At 37.2% G+C, this 20,658-nt stretch overlaps 1 protein-coding gene across 5 annotated transcripts in view; it reads right to left on the bottom strand.

Annotated features, from left to right (window-relative positions):
• Positions 1–20,658, bottom strand: part of herc2 (HECT and RLD domain containing E3 ubiquitin protein ligase 2) — a 488,151-nt gene that overhangs the window by 32,773 nt on the left and 434,720 nt on the right. For all 5 annotated transcript variants that reach the window (XM_051927044.1, XM_051927043.1, XM_051927046.1 and 2 more), the window contains exons 79-85: positions 18,668–18,882; positions 18,059–18,236; positions 16,525–16,686; positions 16,096–16,187; positions 13,940–14,079; positions 2,996–3,183; positions 2,547–2,744 (exon numbers count right to left, since the gene is read on the bottom strand). In XM_051927044.1, coding sequence (XP_051783004.1) covers positions 2,547–2,744; positions 2,996–3,183; positions 13,940–14,079; positions 16,096–16,187; positions 16,525–16,686; positions 18,059–18,236; positions 18,668–18,882 — 1,173 coding nt within the window. The remainder of the gene's footprint in view (positions 1–2,546; positions 2,745–2,995; positions 3,184–13,939; positions 14,080–16,095; positions 16,188–16,524; positions 16,687–18,058; positions 18,237–18,667; positions 18,883–20,658) is intronic.

The following is a 20,658-nucleotide window of genomic DNA, read 5'->3' as shown; positions in this document are numbered from 1 at the left end:
TTCTGCAGTCTAAGGTGGACATAATCTGGAGAGCATGTTGCTTATTGAGAGTTGCAGAATTAACATGTAAAGACTGACCATATGTTCCAATATCCTCTAAATAACTGAGTTAGATGTGTTTGAAGTAATAAAACATACCAGAATAGTAAATGGTTTCTTCAAGTCAAGTACACTTTTTTACTGCAAAACAAGTGTTTGGTTTTTGTTTTACTGAAAATTTTAAGTTTATGCAAAGCTAAAAAATGAAAGTTATGTCATCGAAAGTTACCAAGGCCAAACCGGATATATAAAACTACAATTAGAAAATATAAGAAATAATCCTCACTTTCACTTACAGGTCCCAAAAAGACAGAATCAATACTGCAATACAGGTATAGCAGTATAGGCAACATACTGCACAAGGGGAAATTGCTTTTCGCATTACCTTAGGAGGTCAGAGTAGAGTCACCCCTGGACAACTTTCAGGTTAAGGGCTTTACTGAAGGGCCCAACAGAGTAGGATCCCTTCAGGCAGTAATGGAATTTGAACTGGTAGCCTTCCAGATACCAGCGCAGATCCTTATAAACTACGGTATAGTAGACTACATATGTACAACCCCAATTCCAATGAAGTTGGGACGTTGTGTAAAACGTAAATAAAAACAGAATACAATGATTTGCAAATCCTTTTCAACCTATATTCAATTGAATACACTACAAAGTCAAGATATCGAATGTTCAAACTGATAAACTTTATTGTTGTTTTGCAAATCTTCACTCATTTTGAATTTGATGCCTGCAACACGTTCCAAAAAAGCTGGGACAGGGGCATGTTTACCACTGTGTTATATCACCTTTCCTTTTAACAACACTCAATAAGCGTTTGGGAACTGAGGACACCAATTGTTGAAGCTGTGTAGGTGGAATTCTTTCCCATTCTTGCTTGATGTACAACTTCAGTTGCTCAACAGTCCGGGGTCTCCGTTGTCGTATTTTGCGCTTCATAATGCGGCAAACATTTTCAATGGGAGACAGGTCTGGACTGCAGGCAGGCCAGTCTAGTACCCACATTCTTTTACTACGAAGCCACACTGTTGTAACACATGCAGAATGTGGCTTTGCATTGTCCTGCTGAAATAAGCAGGGACGTCCCTGAAAAAGACGTCGCTTGGATGGCAGCATATGTTGCTCCAAAACCTGTATGTACCTTTCAGCATTAATGGTACCTTCACAGATGTGCAAGTTACCCATTGAATGGGCACTAGCACACCCCCATACCATCACAGATGCTGGCTTTTGAACTTTGCGCTGATAACAATCCGGATGGTCCCTTTCCTCTTTGGCCCGGAAGACACGACGTCCATGACTTCCAAAAACAATTTGAAATGTGGACTCGTCAGACCACAGTACACTTTTCCACTTTGCGTCAGTCCATCTCAGATGAGCTTGGGCCCAGAAAAGCCGGCGGCGTTTCTGGGTGTTGTTGATATATGGCTTTCGCTTTGCATGGTAGAGTTTTAACTTGCACTTGCAGATGTAGCAAAGAACTGTGTTAACTGACAATGGTTTTCTGAAGTATTCCTGAGCCCACATGTTAATATCCTTTACAGAATGATGTTGGTTTTTAATGCAGTGCCGCCTGAGGGATCGAAGGTCACGGGCATCCAGTGTTGGTATTCAGCCTTGCCGCTTACGTGCAGAGATTTCTCCAGATTCTCTGAATCTTTTGATGATATTATGGACAGTAGATGATGAAATCACTAGATTCCTTGCAATTGTACGTTGAGAAACATTGTTCTTAAACTGCTGGACTATTTGCCCACGCAGTTGTTCACAAAGTGGTGAACCTCACCCCATCCTTGCTTGTGAACGACTGAGCCTTTTGGGGATGCTCCTTTTATACCCAATCATGACAAATACCTGTTTCCAATTAACCTGTTCACCTGTGGAATGTTCAAAACAGGTGTTTTTTGAACATTCCTGAACTTTCCCAGTCTTATGCTGCCCCTGTCCCAGCTTTTTTGGAACGTGTTGCAGGCATCTAATTCAAAATGAGTGAAGATTTGCAGGTTGAAAAGGATTTGCAAATCATTGTATTCCGTTTTTATTTACGTTTTACACAACGTCCCAACTTCATTGGAATTGCGGTTGTATAAGACATTATGGTAGAAAGAAAATACCGAAAAGATTAATTAATAAGTGGAATTAAGCAATGGCCAAGATGAATATTCATTGTATGTGAAACATTATAAAAGAGGTTATGACAAGCTAATATTGCTTTTTGCTATCACAATAAACATTAAAAAGTGATATCTGATGCATTAAAGGTGGCAACATCATTTAGTTTACCTACAGACAGGGTTAAATAATAACTGACATAAACTTGACATCTTCAAATTTATGTAATCAAATTTAGGGTCAAACAGGGCAAGAAACAGCCCGAGAAGGGTTTAGACACACACGGTCTATGAATGGCTAAAAAAAACAAAACTCATGAATACTCAGCTAATTTCTGAAGCATGACTTGTTACTTGAAAATAAATAAAATTGTTCATTTTTTAACTTACTTTGCCCTGTGAAATTAATATTCCTCGAAGGGTATCAAAGCCCACTGATGGTCCTTGTCCTGTTTCACCCAGACGACCTTCAAGATCAAACATTGGGATACAGGGGCAAAAAAGCTCTGAAATATGATGCAGCAGCAAAAGTCTGTTTCTCAGTGCAATTACAGGAATCTCTTGAAGGTGATTGTACTCCATAGGAACCTATGGTGAAATTAAATTTCAACTCAATTATTACATTAAGAAAGCAAGGAAAACATACTTAAATGTATGAAGCTTCAAAAAAAAGTTACAATATTCCTCTTACCAAATTACAGAACAAGGAAAGGAAACGATTTGGGACAAAATTAAAAATACTTTATAAAGGGGGCTATAATTTAATGACATTCACCAACACTTATTTTAGAATAACTATGTTCTGACTTGAAAGTATCGACCATTTTAAAAATTCTTACCTGAGTAGGAAGTTTGCCAGCATTGGCGGGCTTGCTGGTGGACCATGCAAGAGTATGAGCTGAGCCACATGCCACCCTGTTAATCTTTTTCCCTTGTAATGCTGCCACTAGGCGAGGCCGCTGTATAGCATTAGTGGTTCCATCTCCTAGCTGCCCCTCATCATTGTCTCCCCAAGTATAAACTTCTCCTATACAAAAAAATTATATGGGTTCTCATGTTATTTTGTACACTGTCGACAAATATATACATGTTTCATTAGCTTTGGGGTGAAAAAAAACTATAACTGTGCAAACAAATGAAATGGTTAGGCACATATTAAAACAGCACGAGGGTTTTTTGCATTGAAATTACATTTCTCTATCTACTTTATATAAATTTATGCAACTACCTTGTATTAAATCTGATGTAGCTGATGCATTTTGACTCACTCAACTTAATAAGCTGATTTCAGAATTTATTTTTGGTCAATCTTATGATAATAACCAAGAGCTGTCAATATATAATGCTGGAATTTAAAAAGGAATACAGAATGAAGTGGCAGATATTTATTGCTTATGACACTTAACTACATGCACAACAAGAACCATACGTCAATGAAAAGAGGTATGTCAAGGAATACAGAGAAATACTGACAGTCAACACTAGGTGAAGTGAAAATATTTTTTTCTAGATTCATACTCTCTGATTTAGAAATATTTCTTCACCCGAAGCAACAGAATAAAATATTCCTAGAAATCCTTAGTTTTTTGTTGACTTTAAAATCCTGTGTCCCAATTGAACCTTAATAGAAGTTTGTGTTTTGTTAAAATATAAACCAAACTGTAGTTTTATGTATACAGTTCACTCCGTTTAGCTGGAATGTTTGGGGGCTGAAGGCCCATTGCAGTTAAGCAGAGACTGCAAATAAGCGGAGTTAGCTTATAATAGACTGTGAGCCATGTGCTTCATGCTAGGTATGCACTTTATGCATGTATTGCGTCACTGTGGTTGCCTACAGTGCATCTGGAAAGTATTCACAGCGCATCACTTTTTCCACATTTTGTTATGTTACAGCCTTATTCCAAAATGGATTAAATACATTTTTTTCCTCAGAATTCTACACACAACACCCCATAATGACAACATGAAAAAAGTTTACTTGAGGTTTTTGCAAATTTATTAAAAATAAAAAAACTGAGAAATCACATGTACATAAGTATTCACAGCCTTTGCTCAATACTTTGTCGATGCACCTTTGGCAGCAATTACAGCCTCAAGTCTTGTTGAATATGATGCCACAAGCTTGGCACACCTATCCTTGGCCAGTTTCGCCCACTCCTCTTTGCAGCACCTCTCAAGCTCCATCAGGTTGGATGGGAAGCGTCGGTGCACAGTCATTTTAAGATCTTTCCAGAGATGTTCAATCAGATTCAAGTCTGGGCTCTGGCTGGGCCACTCAAGGACATTCACAGAGTTGTCCTGAAGCCACTCCTTTGATATCTTGGCTGTGTGCTTAGGGTCGTTGTCCTGCTGAAAGATGAACTGTCGCCCCAGTCTGAGGTCAAGATTGCTCTAGAGCAAATTTTCATCCAGGATGTCTCTGTACATTGCTGCAGTCAGCTTTCCCTTTATCCTGACTAGTCTCCCAGTCCCTGCCGCTGAAAAACATCCCCACAGCATGATGCTGCCACCACCATGCTTCACTGTAGGGATGGTATTGGCCTGGTGATGAGCGGTGCCTGGTTTCCTCCAAACGTGACGCCTGCCATTCACACCAAAGAGTTCAATCTTTGTCTCATCAGACCAGAGAATTTTCTTTCTCATGGTCTGAGAGTCCTTCAAGTGCCTTTTGGCAAACTCCAGGCGGGCTGCCATGTGCCTTTTACTAAGGAGTGGCTTCCGTCTGGCCACTCTACCATACAGGCCTGATTGGTGGATTGCTGCAGAGATGGTTGTCCATCTGGAAGGTTCTCCTCTCTCCACAGAGGACCTCTGGAGCTCTGACAGAGTGACCATCGGGTTCTTGGTCACCTCCCTGACTAAGGCCCTTCTCCCCTGATCGCTCAGTTTAGATGGCCGGCCAGCTCTAGGAAGAGTCCTGGTGGTTTCGAACTTCTTCCACTTACGGGTGATGGAGGCCACTGTGCTCATTGGGACCTTCAAAGCAGCAAAAATATTTCTGTAACCTTCCCCAGATTTGTGCATCGAGACAATCCTGTCTGGGAGGTCTACAGACAATTCCTTTGACTTCATGCTTGGTTTGTGCTTTGACATGAACTGTCAACTGTGGGACTTTATATAGACAGGTGTGTGCCTTTCCAAATCATGTCCAATCAACTGAATATACCACTGGTGGACTCCAATTAAGCTGCAGAAACATCTCAAGGATGATCAGGGGAAACAGGATGCACCTGAGCTCAATTTTGAGCTTCATGGCAAAGGCTGTGAATACTTATGTACATGTGCTTTCTCAATTTTTTTTATTTTTAATAAATTTGCAAAAATCTCAAGTAAACGTTTTTCACATTGTCATTATGGGGTGTTGTGTGTAGAATTCTGAGGAAAAAAATGAATTTAATCCATTTTGGAATAAGGCTGTAACATAACAAAATGTGGAAAAAGTGATGCGCTGTGAATACTTTCCGGATGCACTGTATTTTATAAAGGACGCGCCTAACTGCAGTGCCAAGAGCTAAGGAATAATCAGCTTAGTTTAATTAGTTTAATTGTCTAATGTAGTCAAATTAGATTACAGTACATGTAATATACATACAACCTTGTCGGTTTACAGCTGCTAATTTTCAATTAAGCAATGTCATCGTTTACTCTGTTAGTTCACACGTGACGAAAATAATCTGTTATTGTTGTCTGTGCCTGGTTCAGACGATGGTCATAAATTTGGCTGGACAGTGCATAAAACGTTTTGTACGAATCACAGCCAGTTGACTCTAGGTAGGCTCGTATAAAATCCAAGCTCTTCACTGCATTATTGAACGTCAGTGCCATGGCAGGTGCAGTCTGAATGTTATCGGCGTCGGCCGCGTCCAGTATCTTCTTCTCTTCTAGTTGATTAGTGGCTGGAGTAGACGCCTTCAGGCTTTCGCATATTTCTTTGTCTGTTTTAGCTGTATGTTTTAGCTGTACCTGGAACTGGGATAGTACTATCTCCCTCCACAGCGTTCAAGAAGCTTGCCTGTCTATAGCAATTAACGACTGTTGACGTACTGACATGACTCAATGCATCCTTCTGCATATACAAACTGTCAAGTAGCGTCAGCGTACGGGCCAGCTTTTGCTCTCATTGTTTTATTGTCACCTTGATCCATGATAGCCATCAGACGGTGAAGCATAAGGGATCGGTAATTTCGCTTGAAATTTGCTATTATGCCTTGGTCCATGGGCTGAATTAAGCTTGTTGTGTTGGGCGGCATAAAAACGAGCTTGATGTTTGTCAGTCTGATATCATCACTGTGTGCTGCACAGTTGTCACACAGCAAAACAGTTTGTTGTCTTTTGGACCTCGAATTGTCCAGCATCTTCAGCCACTGCAGCCAAACTTCACTGGTCATCCAGGCATTGCAATTTGTCTCGTATGCCACTGGAAGCTTCTTGACATTTTTGAAGCACTTTGGCTCTTTGCTTTTCCCTATTACCAGTGGCGGCAACTTTTCTGATCCATCCATGTTACAGGCCAGTAGCAGCGTCAGTCTGTCTTTTGGCACTTTAGTCCCAGCAGCTTCATGGTGTTTAAACATTAATGTTCCCTAGGGTATGGCAAGACAATAAAGCCCAGTTTAATCAGCATTGAAGATGTCAAGTTCATTATTCTCTTTGATGATGTGAGGAAGAACCATCCAATGTTCGGTACCAAATTCATCAGCGTCCTGCTTTTCCCCGTGTTGCTGTTAAAACTGGATGTTTTCTCATTGCTTCCAGCACTCCAGCCATCCATTTGTAGCATTAAATCCCTCTATGCCAAAGCTAACAGCAAGCCGATTGGCTTTTTCAATCAACATCAGTCCGCTAACTGGCAGATGTCTGCTTCTAGCTTGGCTAAACCAATGCAACAAAGCGACTTCAACATCCTCAGATTTTCCTGCAGATTTTCTTTTTCAGTCAGGATTTGCATTTTTTTTTGCTAGTCATCAATCACCTGCTGCCGTTGCTTAACAATGCGGCAGATTTGACTTGGATGAACACCAAAGTGCTTGGCAACAGACACTTGACTTTCCATTCTATCAATTTGTTTTAACACTTCTACTCTATCCGCTAATGACAGGGCTTTTAACGTTTTTGAAGTCTTACACGCTGCCATATTAGACTAGACCTAATGTAACAATATTCCAGCAACTTTTCAAAAAACTAAATTATGTTGATCAGTTGATGTTCTTTTCAGATCTATCAGCTTTTTAAGTTACTGAAATAACAGACACCGCCCACGCATATGCCTGGCACTGTTGACTTTAAATGGTGTACCTCTCTCTGTACAGTGTATCAACTACAGTCGACTCCACTTGCGTGCACGTCGGTTGAGTGCACACTCCACTTAGCTGCACATGACTTGCACTGTCCCTATCTGCATAAAGTCGAGTGCAGTTGACTCCGTTTAAGCGCAAGTGGCGATCTCATCCGGAGGTTGTGCACTTAAACGGAGTAGACTGTACAGTAAGCAGAAAATGGACTCGCATGGCCATTGCAACTATCCGAAGCTGTCTGACCTGCAAATCATGAAACGGGAATATTAAAGGCATTGCAGCAAACCGGAAATTGCAGATAAGCAAATTGCAGCTAACTGAATGCAGTTAGCAATGGAATGTATAGCGAAAAAAAAGGGCCCAAAACCTGCATTGCAGCTAGGCGGAGATTGCAGCTAATCGAATTGCAGGTAAGTGGAGTTGACTGTAGTACTATATATAAAAGATTACAAGAAAACTAATTAAAAATTCTAAATAACGACCTGATTATAACATTACATAGATGGATCAGTTCATATAAACAGATCTCCACTAGAAAAGTGAGTTCAAACTATCATCCTGCTGTGTGTGTCCTTAAATTATGCAATTGTAAATCAGACTGTAATATTACCCTTGCAACACAAATAAGTCTAATCTCCTCAAAAAATCTGCCCAGCACTGCCGTACAGCATCTCTAGGAAATTAAAGACTGATATTACAGTATGTCTAAATTCTGTATTATTTACATTGCATATGCTATTGTGAAAAAAAATGAATGTGGAAATGTAACATTTTGCTTTATGTTACAAAAATACAGGATGTCATGAACAAGGCAGACTCAACTGACACGCTATAAAAATTTTAAAATATGTTATCTTAGCCACGTATAGCATGAACAAAATGCAAGACATATGGGAATTCTTATTAATAAGGAACTTGTTTAAATAAAAAAAAAAAAAAAATCACAATTTCTATGCTGGGTACTGAAGGCAGGAATAGAGTTCTAATACTGAAAGATTGCTCTTCTAATCAGCCTTATAGAGTGTACAACTGGAAATTTAATGTCAGCTTTGGTATGTTACAAGTTACGGTTTTTGGTTTTCACCATCTAAGGATTAAGTGGGCTTAGAAAATGTAATGGTATCGCACTACTGGAATTTATTATGCTTTTCACTCCACCTGCTGGATTTGTTTAGAACTGGAATTTTTCTTTTTATCTAAAATAAATGCTGCAGTTTCCTTAGGGTATGGTGTAGGGAGCAGCAGATATGATTTTCCCTAGCTGCAAGCTTTTGGCTTTCACTATTCGAAAATTTTGATGATCATTGTTTGCTTAAGGAGAAAGGCATTTATGAAACAGCATACAGAATACGTTGAGAATGGTACCAGCACTCATACAAGTTTCTTTGGCAAAACAATTCAAGATGAGCTAATAAATTCTGTAAGTGAGAAGGTAATGGAGCATATAGTGAGTGACTTTAAGCAGTCCAGGTTAGCCATGAGGAGCAGACACTGCTATTTATAAGAATTCTCACACTGGAAGAACTTCCAGAATTAAAGGGCACTTCATGGGATTCCTCTAAGCAACAGAGACTCTGGAAAGACTTGAACAAAATATTCCTTTTAATGATTGCATTCATACAGTATGAAATTGTTGCCAAAATAAAAGTGGAGCACAAAGGTGTATAGGCCAGACTACTGCCAAAAAGTCCCAGAGCTTTCCTTGTGATATGCACTGCCCCACCCTAAATTTAGTGGTAGCAGAAGCATCCAGAAACTCGGGAGATGTCATTGCCTTCTTTGGACATCTGTAAAAACTTTACAGCTTCTTTTCAGCTGCACCTTAAAAGTGGACTATCTTGATGAAACATGTAATGATCATAATACAAATTTGGTCCCACAGAAAAACTTTGTCTAGGGCCAGCCCTGCCTGTAGTTATAGAAGAGGGAAGAAACTGGCTAGTGTGCTCTGCAAGTAAAACTTTTTTTTTTTCTTTTTTGCAAAAAAAAAAAACCCAAAAAAACACAAGGCATGAATGATGTACAGTGAAGACCTGTGAGGGCTGAAAAAAAAGAAAAAGTTGTAAAGAAAACAGCAGAGTTTAAGGAAATGTCCCTGTAAGTGACATGAAAAATACAGTTGTATATTCAGTTTGGAAAATATGGACAAAATTCTCATTTTGTGTTTTTCTTTTCTCAAGAACAGTTAAATGTGATTTCTATGATGAAATATTTAGATCGTGAATTGTCCCTTAAGTTAAAATTATGATTTTTTTTTAAATCAGGTTTTATTTATTTATTTTGGCCTATATCGCCCAGTCCTATTTTCATGCTGACATTTCAAACTAGCACCGTGTTGATTTGTTTCTTCCACTTTCCCTCCGTCTTTGCGGACAGTCATTTATGTTTGACTGTTTCACAGGTTGGTCTTGTTGTGAATATTAATTATATTTTCATACCATAGAAATGAAAGCTTTCTGGGATGTGTCAATGGCGTTCTTTATAGACTATGTCTCAGATTATTGCAATTAAGTAGGAGAGTGCTATATAACTTGCCAGTAGGGATGTCACAATACCAGAATTTTACTATTCGATACTAATACCAGTGAAATTTCACGAAACTTGATATCTTTCATTACCACAGCAAAAAGAGAAATCCCATTCAACTGCTTTTCATTAAAAGTGCTTCCATTACGAAAGTGAACAATATTGTGTCTGTTTCTGTATTAGAATATAAAACATATAAATACTAATACATTTACTTATTTGGCTGACACCTTTATCCAAGGTGATGTACAACATTTGATATACAACTGGTTCCATTTCTTTCAATTTTCCAATTGGAGCACAGACCTGATCGTGGTCACACAGTGTCAGTAGCAGGATTTAAACTAACAACCTCAGGGTTTCAAGTCCAAAGCCTTAACCACTATGCCACACTGCCTGCCAAAAATTACACAATACTACCACAGTAGTAAGAGGAACATTAAAATACTGGTATACTCATCAAGATGTTACCCAACTATCATTTAAGTAAATTAGTATAAACATTCATAAATATGAAAATACAATGCAGGGATTTAATTTTAATATGTGATGGACATGGGAATCCCCACAGTATAACAAATGGGAGATTTTTTTTTTTTTTTTTGAATGATGATATCAACCTGGAATACCTCATTTATCTTACCATGTGCACATTACAAATTTATTCTCCTACATTCTCTCCAGTAACTGAAAAATTCTGCTCATGAAACATAAAAATTCAAACTTTTTATATACTGTATGTCCTGTTGTATTAGTGAATTCACAGATAATTCAGAATAATTTAAACAAATTCTTTAAATCTGTTTGTGTAACAACATATTTTTAAAATCAGGTTTGTAAGTGAATCACTCTGTGAGGATTATAAGATTTGTTATTGTAAGATTTATATTTATATCATTATCTGGTTAAAAACAAACAAGAGTAATGGAGTAGTGTCAAATTGACTCAATTTTCAAATGTCACAAAATCCTGGAACTTTAAATTTAGAAATCTGCCCTGCATTATTATTATTATTATTCATTTTACATTTTGGATGTTTTTACATGTCCAAATTTTAATTTCCTGTGTGAAATCAATCTTGTCAGGGATACATTAATCAATTATTTCAGTTCTGTAAAACACTCTTTGGTGTGCTGTTTTCAAAGTATCTTATAGGACCAATCAATCAGACTTTTTATTGCTTAGTCTGAGTACTAGTCCAGAAGTAAGATATTAACTGGACCTACTGTTTAACTGGTAGACTGTATTACACTCACCAATGTACCTTTCAAATATATGACAAAAATACATGTGCTTTCACTATGTTTGTCACAATCTGGGGATTATATGAATGGACATTAGTTTGGCTTCAAAAATGAAATAACACAAATTTCGTATTTGCAATTCCATACTTAGCAATGAAGTATGTCGCTTTTCTCATCCTGGTAACAAACAATCACAGTGCTTTGTGCTTCAAAGCACTAAATAAATTTTATTCTGGTACTGACAATTAAAGCTGCTCATTTTATCGGCAGTGTAGGCAAGCCAAATAGCCACTTAATTTAGAAACTGCAGTTGCAAGGAAAACATTGCATGCACCATGAACTGTTACGCATATAGGACTGTGCAGCTGGCAATAAAATTTACCTAGACTTTCAAAAAGCATTTAATACAGTCCCATACCAAAGATTAATTCTAAAACTAGAAGCTGTAGGCATCAGACCTACAAAAGTAGATCTCTAGCTGCTTAACCGGAGGGAGATGAAAAGTACAGATAAACAGGAGAATGTTTCACAGACTGTGGTCAGCAGTGGAGTCCCTTAGGGGTCTGTTCTTGGAGTATTACCTTTTCTGATTTATATTTATGACATTGCTAGCGAGTTTGAGCTTCGTTCACGGTTTGTTCCTGCCTCGCGCTGTATTCTTGCTGTGGCTGGCGCGACACTGGAAGGATAGATGGATAGAATAATTAAACATTACTAGTATATTTTAATGTTCCTTAAAAGTTTTGAAGAATCGGCATTCTAAGCTTACAGATGGCTTAACGTCTATTACAGAGCTGACTGTGTGGCGATTGGGTATTTGGAAGAAGAAAAGTAAGGACAGGAATTGGGGGTTAGTGCATTTGAAAAAGACAGTACTTCTGTAATAAACCATTTCATCGAAGGTGGTGCATGGCGTAGCAAGCCTCTAGTGTAAGACATGAACAATCACTGCGCCACCATGTTCCCATGTTTAATAACATGATTTAACTCCTATCATCATGAAAATGATATCACGTATACTTCTCAGTATTTTAATTATTCAGAGAGCTGTAATATTACAAATGTAATGGATTCTGTGTCCTGTCGGAGGAAGACAAAGCCCGGAAGCACGTAGTGATTCACGCACATAGAAGACAAAACAAAGCATTTAACGTGCTACTTTAGTTACAATGGGATTTGAGAAACTAGTAAATTAAACGTTTTTAAGATTAAGTTTTTGATGTTCTACTTTAATGACAAAATAAACTATGTGATTAAAGTGGAAATTTTGAGATTAAAGTTGACATATCGTGCTTTTTTCACACTGTGTGCCTTTTTTTTTTCTCTGTACCCTAATAAGCTTTTATATGACACTCAGACAGTGGGCTACGACTCGCCTTTTCATGGCAACTTTGATATCTGACAACTTCTTTCTTATTTCGGGCACTGTGTGACTTTGTGAACTTGAGCTTTCGAGTTTCTCCGACACGTTATGTCACTCGATCAACTTCCTTTTGTTGTTTATACAACTGTTTAAACCAACAAATAGTACGTTTTTCTTTGCCTCCACTTGGTATTCGCCAAAATTCTTCCATTTTTCCTCGTACTTTTGCCATTGCCATTTCACAGAACATTGAACTTAAGGGCTGTTTATATTGATTTGCATATTCAAAGAGGCGTAATTCTGGGAGGAGTTGGGGTGGGGCAGCAGGCGCGTGCATGTGCGTTACTTTCCACGCTGACCGGGATTTATGTAGCGGAAGAACGTGGAAGTTGCCAAACGCTCAGATTTATGCATCTGGATTTTTTTGTGCGTAAGTACATTTCTGCTTTTGTGCTTACATCATGTTATAGTGAGAATTCTACGCATGGCGTTATGCATGAGGCCCCTGGACACTTGGAAAATGCAGTTTAACGTATAAATGTGCAAAGTGCAAAATGTGGGTAAAAGGCATAATAATTATAAATAAAAGATAGGAGACACTTTCATACAAGCAACCACCTCTGGAAAGGCTTTAGGGATATATTTTGAAACAACACTTTCAGTGGCTAAGCAATGTACAGAAGGAATTAAAAAGGCAAATATTACGGTTATATCATAAAAACTGTTGAATATAAGTCAAGGGACGTTATGCTCAAATAATGCACTAGTAAGACGCATCGGGAATATCGTGTGCATTTCTGGTTACCATGGTACAAGAAAGACACAATAGCGCTTGAAGCTATACAGAGGACAACAACCAAGTGCACCTGAGGACTTAAGGACATCTCCTACTCTGACAGATTCAGAGAATTAAACCTGTTTAGTCTCAGATGGAGAAGGGGGAACTAATTCAGGTATTCCAAATCCTCAGAGGCATTGGTAAAGTAAATCCAGTAGAATTTTTTCAACTTTTACTTCAGGGGGGAATCACGTACTTGAGGACACCAGCAGAAATTAAAGGGAAGTGCATTTAAGACTAAAACCAGGTACGACTTCATTAGACAAAAAGCTGTGGGAATTTGGAACAAAATTACAGTGACATGTAGTTGAAGCAGAAATTTTACAACCTTCAAGATATACGTGGATGAGATATTTGTGCAATTAGGTAAAAAAGCATACATGATGAACTGAATGGTCTCCTCTCATTTGTCAAATGTCTCATGTTCTTATGTAAAAGTAATTTAGTACTTTAAACACAGTGTATGTTGCAAAATTATATATCAATGAAAAGGATTCCCAAAATGCACATATTCTTACCATCTTCAGTGCAACAGACACAATGAAGTGATCCAGTAGCAATAGCAATTACTTTTTTTCCTTGGAGACCTTGAACCTGTCGCGGTCTTCTGACATGGTCATCTGAACCATGACCTAATCGATGATAGTCTCCTTTTCCCCTGAAATGTACACAGTAAACAAATTACAAGGATGACTGGAAGTATTTAAAGGTTTTATAATTTTATATATTATATATATTATGTTGGTAACAACCAAAGTAATCCACACATACTAAGAAATCAAAACAAATTAAGTCCATAAATTATGTGTAACAAAGTGGGATGACATAGGGAAATAGTATAGAACACATGAAGAAAAGGAGATGCAAAAAGGCATGGAAAGCCAAGAAACTAGCTGAATGAATTCTACATCCACATCATCTCACTATTCCCTGCAATCCAATTCACGATGGAAATAGAAATAAATGGACGCATCAATTTCCTTGACATTTCTATTGAAAGAGGTAACCACACCAATTTAGTTAAAAGTGTTTATCGCAAGGATTGTTATGCTGAAAAAAATACTACAGTTTTCTAGTAACCACCCTTCATCACATAAACAGAGTTGTGTTAGGATTCTGTTCAAAAGGATTAACACCCATTGCAACACAATGGACACAAAAAAGAATGAAAGGCATTATCTTTTTGGTCTATCCACATTAAACGGCTACCCCAAGACATTATTTATTAAACAATGCCTATCTATATAGGAGAAGCCGCAGACCTCAGTGAACAGTCAACTACAACTCGGTCCCCCACTGCATGTATCACATCCTCCTTTAACATTGTTGCATTTCAGAAAGTACACCACCCGTCCTGTTCAGATCTGGGATCAAGACAATGCCAAAACCGGCAAACACTTTATGGACTGTCCTTTTCAATGCTAAAAGCAAAAAGTCAAACACAGAGACAGGAAATGCAGTTTACAGCGTTCCATGCAATTGCATGCCCAGCAGTATATGTGGGTCAAACATCTAAAAGACTCGCAACATGTATACAGGAACATTGCAGTGCTGTCAGAAGGAAAGACCCACAGTCACTGACTTAAAAACATAAGACTGACAGACAGCTGGCTGAATTGTGACTCTCTAATGAAAATGCCATTAACAGGCACTTGGATTTGAACCTAGTATATGCAGGCTTAAAAAAACAACATCTAAATAATAAAAAAAGACTTTATGCCCAACACCTTCTGATCCCCACCTTACTAATCCGACCCCAACCCCCTTACAACCTCTCCCTTCATCTCCACCCTTCACCAGCTATATATTGCCTTTAATTCCTGTATACCTAATCATTTTCCTCTGATGATGACACCTGGCAGGATGTCAAAATCCATCCATCCATCCATTTTCCAACACGCTGACTCCGAACACAGGGTCACGGGGGTCTGCTGGAGCCAATCCCAGCCAACACAGGGCACAAGGCAGGAACCAATCCTGGGCAGGGTGCCAACCCACCACAGGATGTCAAAATCATAGGAATAAAAAACTATTTTAAGATATGAGCCTCATTTTCTCCCTTTGTGGATCTCTAACTACAAATATGCAAACCATATATATAAATTAATGATGCTATGCACCCTCAGTTTCCAGTTCTATTTATTGAAAACAATAGTACATTTATAAGGTTGTATGATCATTGTAAAACTCCTGTCATGGTGGCCAACTATACCCAATAATTAATTAGCAAGATTTCTTCACCCTCTTAGTCTGTATGCACAAGGGATTTATTAGCATCAAAACACAAAATAAAGACCTAGTTAAAAAAAGAAAAACATATAATATGTTTATATGCAGATCACTTAAGGAATTTCCAGTATTTCTGAAAGCTCATACAGATCTCCTTGTAATACAATAATGTAGTACTAATGATAACAAAATTCTAGTGTATACTCATTTTAAGTTAATCTTGATCTCAAGATGTTTCTGCAGGTGCTTTTATTTTACTGTATGAATATCCAGCTTATAAAACGTGCTCCTTGAAAGTGGAGTCCTAGAACCAATTTTTTAAGTGACACTTAATGTATCTCTGTTAACAATGCAACCAAACAATTTGTTGAAAGAAAATGCGATTTATAAAAACGTCAAAAATGCATTTTTATATTTATGATATTTGCTTAATTAAGTCACATACCATGTATATACAGCTCCTGACTTTGTAAGTGACACTGAAAACTGTGATCCACATTCCACTTTTATGACACCCAGGTTAGTGAGAGAGTCGATCTGACATAGAAAATATTAAAAAATAAAAAAAATGTCAGAAAATACATCATAATGGTATATTATCAAACAATTCTCATTTTCTTTTGTGATTTGTGCAAAAAATGCAAAAAAAAAAAAAAAGTTATTTTATTTGTTTCAAAAGTATACAAGATAACATGGTTGCTGAAGACACACAATTTCTTAAATGTTTTTAGATTTCATTAATTTTAAAACGAAATGATCTGCTTCAGAAAGACCTACTCTATCACTTCTAGATGTTTTTAGAAGCATTATGTATTTATAAGAAACCTAAGATCAGAAGCATCAAGAAAGAATGAAAGTGACTCAATGTTCCTACCTTCATTGGGACCTTACAGCCATCACTGCCACCTCGTCCTAGCTTGCCATAATCTCCATCCCCCCAAGACCAGACAGTGTCATCATCAGTTAGGCAAAGTGTCTGTGCATCTCCACTGCCACAAGCCACATCAATAACACGATAGCCCTGGAGTGCTTCAACCTATACATAACACAATACTACTTTAAGTAATATTATTAGAAAGATGTGAAGAAATGTGTTTCACTCAAAACAAGAACCAACTTTAGATATCCAGCTTACTTAAATTTTTCTGTGGCCAGGAATGTTACTTGACATTACAAATGTTCTGAGTGTCAGCAATGTCAGTAATGTGAACTCATTTACTTTATAAAGAAGGTGAAAGAGAGAGTAAATAGATGATAACTATGGAGATGGCATGTTGCTTCTGTAGGGATTAATTTTGAAGAAGATGGGATTAACTTGTGATAATTTCCCTTTAAACTCAGTCTCATTTCTATGGCAGGCCTTGTACATCATTCGTTTTTAGCTTTATTCTATTACAGGATAAAACAACATTTTCATAAAGTGTCACAGTAGTAAGTTAGTAGTGCTAACTGACAGATCTAGTTTCTTGAAGTCAAACTCTGTGTACGTCTTCCACAAGGTACAATAGCTTTCCAACCACAGCTACTGAAAGTAGTATAGTGCAGATGAACTAGCAATTCTAAATTTGTCACTTTGTGAATGCTGGGGTATGTGTGAGTGGGCCTGGTGATGTTCTGACACTCAGTCCAGGGTTGTTTGCTGTCTTATACCAAATGCTGCGGGGACAGAAAACCCTGCTGAAAATATTCTCTTTTGAATCCCTTGCCCTAGGCTCAACTCAGCACTAATTATCATCAATTTACTACCAATCTAGTTATTCACCATTTATTAAAAATACAGAACCAGTGTAAGACATATTTTAAGTTAAAGAATCTCTTATCTACTGCCCCTACACATTATAATCCCTTCTTTCAGGATCTTTTAACATATACACTAACTAAAGTCAACAGGTATAAAGATCTCTATGTTGATAATGTTTTTGTGTCTTTTGAACTATTGTGATTCAAAATTAATTATATTAGTTTACATTTATTTAATTTTTAAAAAATCACAAAAAATAGATGTGTGTGTAACCAAGATTATACAATAATTTAAACCTGATTTCAGCTAACTATACTTCTTGATTGTTCCTATTAGTAATTTGCAATATTTTAACTAATTAATAATTAAAGCTAGTTTGATATAACAGTGAAGTGCTGCATATAAAAATACAATTACATTTTACTGTATAATTACAATTCTAAATATAATTTACATGTGTCACTGCTAAAAGCTTATTTATGATTTGACAGATCTCTGCAAATATCATGAAAAGGGATTCACTACAATTAGTTAATTATGACACTTGCATTTTAATTTACCACACTGCACTTAACTTCAAAAACAGGAAACTTGTAAAATTTAGGTATTACATTTGATTTTAAAAAGTGGACTTTATTCTAATATCCTACAATACCAAATCACCTACCAATTTTGGTTTGAGCTGGTCCTCGCTGTCTCCATGTCCCAGCCGACCATACCTGCCTTTGCCCCATGTATATAGCTCCCCTGTGGCTGTGATGCATGCACTGTGTGCACCACCTGCAGCAATATCAACAACTTCAATGCCACGAAGAGATTCAACCACACGTGGACGATCACAAGGGCTACATGAAGGAAAAGAACAAGAAATGACAAATTATACTTCTAAAATAATAAATCAAACTTCAACTGTCAAAAAGGATTTTTTAAATGCTAGACAGATTTTTAATAGGAAAAAACTTTGAACTTGCAGCCAAAAGTGAAAACAGCACATTCAATTTTTTCCTTTATAGTGCTTTTTGAGGGAAAGAAAAAACACAGAAATCAAATATAAATAAAATGGAATTATATTTTACCCAATTACCTTCCTTAAATGAAGCACTCTCAAAAAAACCTGTTTCTCCCATTTTGAATTCTATAGCCAATTAAAGAAAATGTTGGGGCAACACAAGAACACAAATTTAGGAAAGTCATGGTAATAACATAACCATAATGTTTTGATTTTCTGTTTATATTTTTGTATTTACAAACACCTATCAAAAATTCATCTTCTCACCTTCTATTTCCATGGCCAAGTTTACCATCTTCAGCCTCTCCCCAAGAGTAGACCTCTCCCTCTGATGACAAAGCCAGACAATGCTTTCCACCAGAGTTCACAGCTACTTTCTTAATGAAAACATGTTGAATGGACTCAAGCAACGTAGGTGTAGAAACTGATTCGGTCCCTCCAATTCCAAGTCTACCACCAGCACCATAACCTGTGGCATATAACTAACAAGAAAAAAAAAATGAAAGTTACAGCATGGCTCTACAACTGAAGTATGACTTAAGCATAAAAGTCTAAAATTACAGGGACACCACCCTACCTACTACTTTTTCCTGTCACCAACTTATTTCATAATAATGCAGTTTCATTTAGAAAACAATATAATTACACAAATATAATATTTTTCAATCAGTAATGTGTAACAGAATTCTTATGAGCCTCTGCTGACTGAATCAAATGTGAATATGCCAGCTTAATATGGAACTATAACAACATCATCAAGTACTATTCTTCAACTGTCATAAATAAATTGACATGACTTATATCGTACCTCACAAATAAACTGAATTGTGACCAAAGAAGTCTAACCTGTATTTAATGCTTTCAAAGTTTCACTTGGTATATATAATCTAGCAAGGCTGTAAAAGTATAATTATAATGCTTTATGAAATGTAGGGAGCTAGAAATATTATGTTGATAAAGGCATGATAAGAAATGTGCCTAATCTAAGGTAACATTAATTACTACATAACGGGGTAAATAACAATTACTGTTTCTAAGGTATGCACCCCCATAATTTATACCTTAACACAACACACAAAACTGTCAGTATTTAATGAAGAATAGCCAAATGATCAATGAAAATGAAAATAATGAAAAACTGTCAGTATTTAATGAAGAATAGCCAATTCATCCAAAAATATACACTAGTGGAAAGTGAAAAAAGAACATTCTGTAGGTTTCACACTAAGGCAGGAAATCCACCCGAGTTTCTTAAGAGCATAACAATATACGTGTACATATATAAACTGATACAATATGGTTTATTCAGGACACAGACTGTCCCATGGTAGAACACTCACATTAGTTTCAAGTATCTGGTGTAACCTCTGTCTGCTGCAAAACAGGTCTGCACAGGATTGCAAATGATTGTACAGGTGAAGAATGTCCTACGAAATGCAAGTCCATGCCCTTTTCACATGGATGAGCTATTGGCCCAAGTTCACTGCCAGTGGCTAGGCACAGAAGGTTGTTCAATCCAGTCCCATGCATGCTTAATTAGGAGGTCCAGTTAGCATGCTAGCCAGGGGAGTTGATGAACAACTTCAAGAGCTCATTCAGTTACGTGGGTAGAACATGGGCAGGCACTGTCCTGCTGGAAGAACTCCTCTCCCATTTCACACAGGATCAGTATCAGAGAAGGCAGAACAATGTCCCCTCCACAAAAATCAAACATGAAGTAGCACTGTAGTGGACAGCACCTCATTATTATGCCAGGAGTCAGTTCTGTGTGTTGCAGTGAAGATTATACTTTAATTATAAATATGAATTTCTTAAACAAAATCAATTATCATTCTTTTCAAAAGTGAAGCATTCAATATTCTGTAGCACATTCTTTGAAAGCAACCAGCTATTTCCTATTTTATCAATCAGTCTCTTACATCTGCTTTAAGGGATTAATTTTCATTATGTCTTTAAAAAATGGCATCTTTAGCAGTTATCTTACCGCAAACTTTTACTAAATTGATATTTGAACTGTACCTAGCACATTCCAAAAATATACAATTTTTCCATTACTCAGATCTGCTGGAATGATAATGACAAGCTGCTTCAACCCAATCTCAACCCAGGGTAAGAAGATCTGAACTGATGTATTCTTTCAGAATATTTTGGCATGTCTTTTGAATTTAGTCACCTTAGTAATGCTGAATCACTCAAGTTCATGAACAGAATTTCAACCTCAAATCATGACTCTACTTGCCCTGACAATGCCAATAAAT

Source organism: Erpetoichthys calabaricus, chromosome 4 (assembly GCF_900747795.2).
Source record: "Erpetoichthys calabaricus chromosome 4, fErpCal1.3, whole genome shotgun sequence".
Taxonomy (NCBI): Eukaryota; Metazoa; Chordata; class Cladistia; order Polypteriformes; family Polypteridae; genus Erpetoichthys; species Erpetoichthys calabaricus.
The sequence above is the reverse complement of the archived record's forward strand: the minus strand, read 5'-3'. Positions and strand labels throughout refer to the sequence as shown.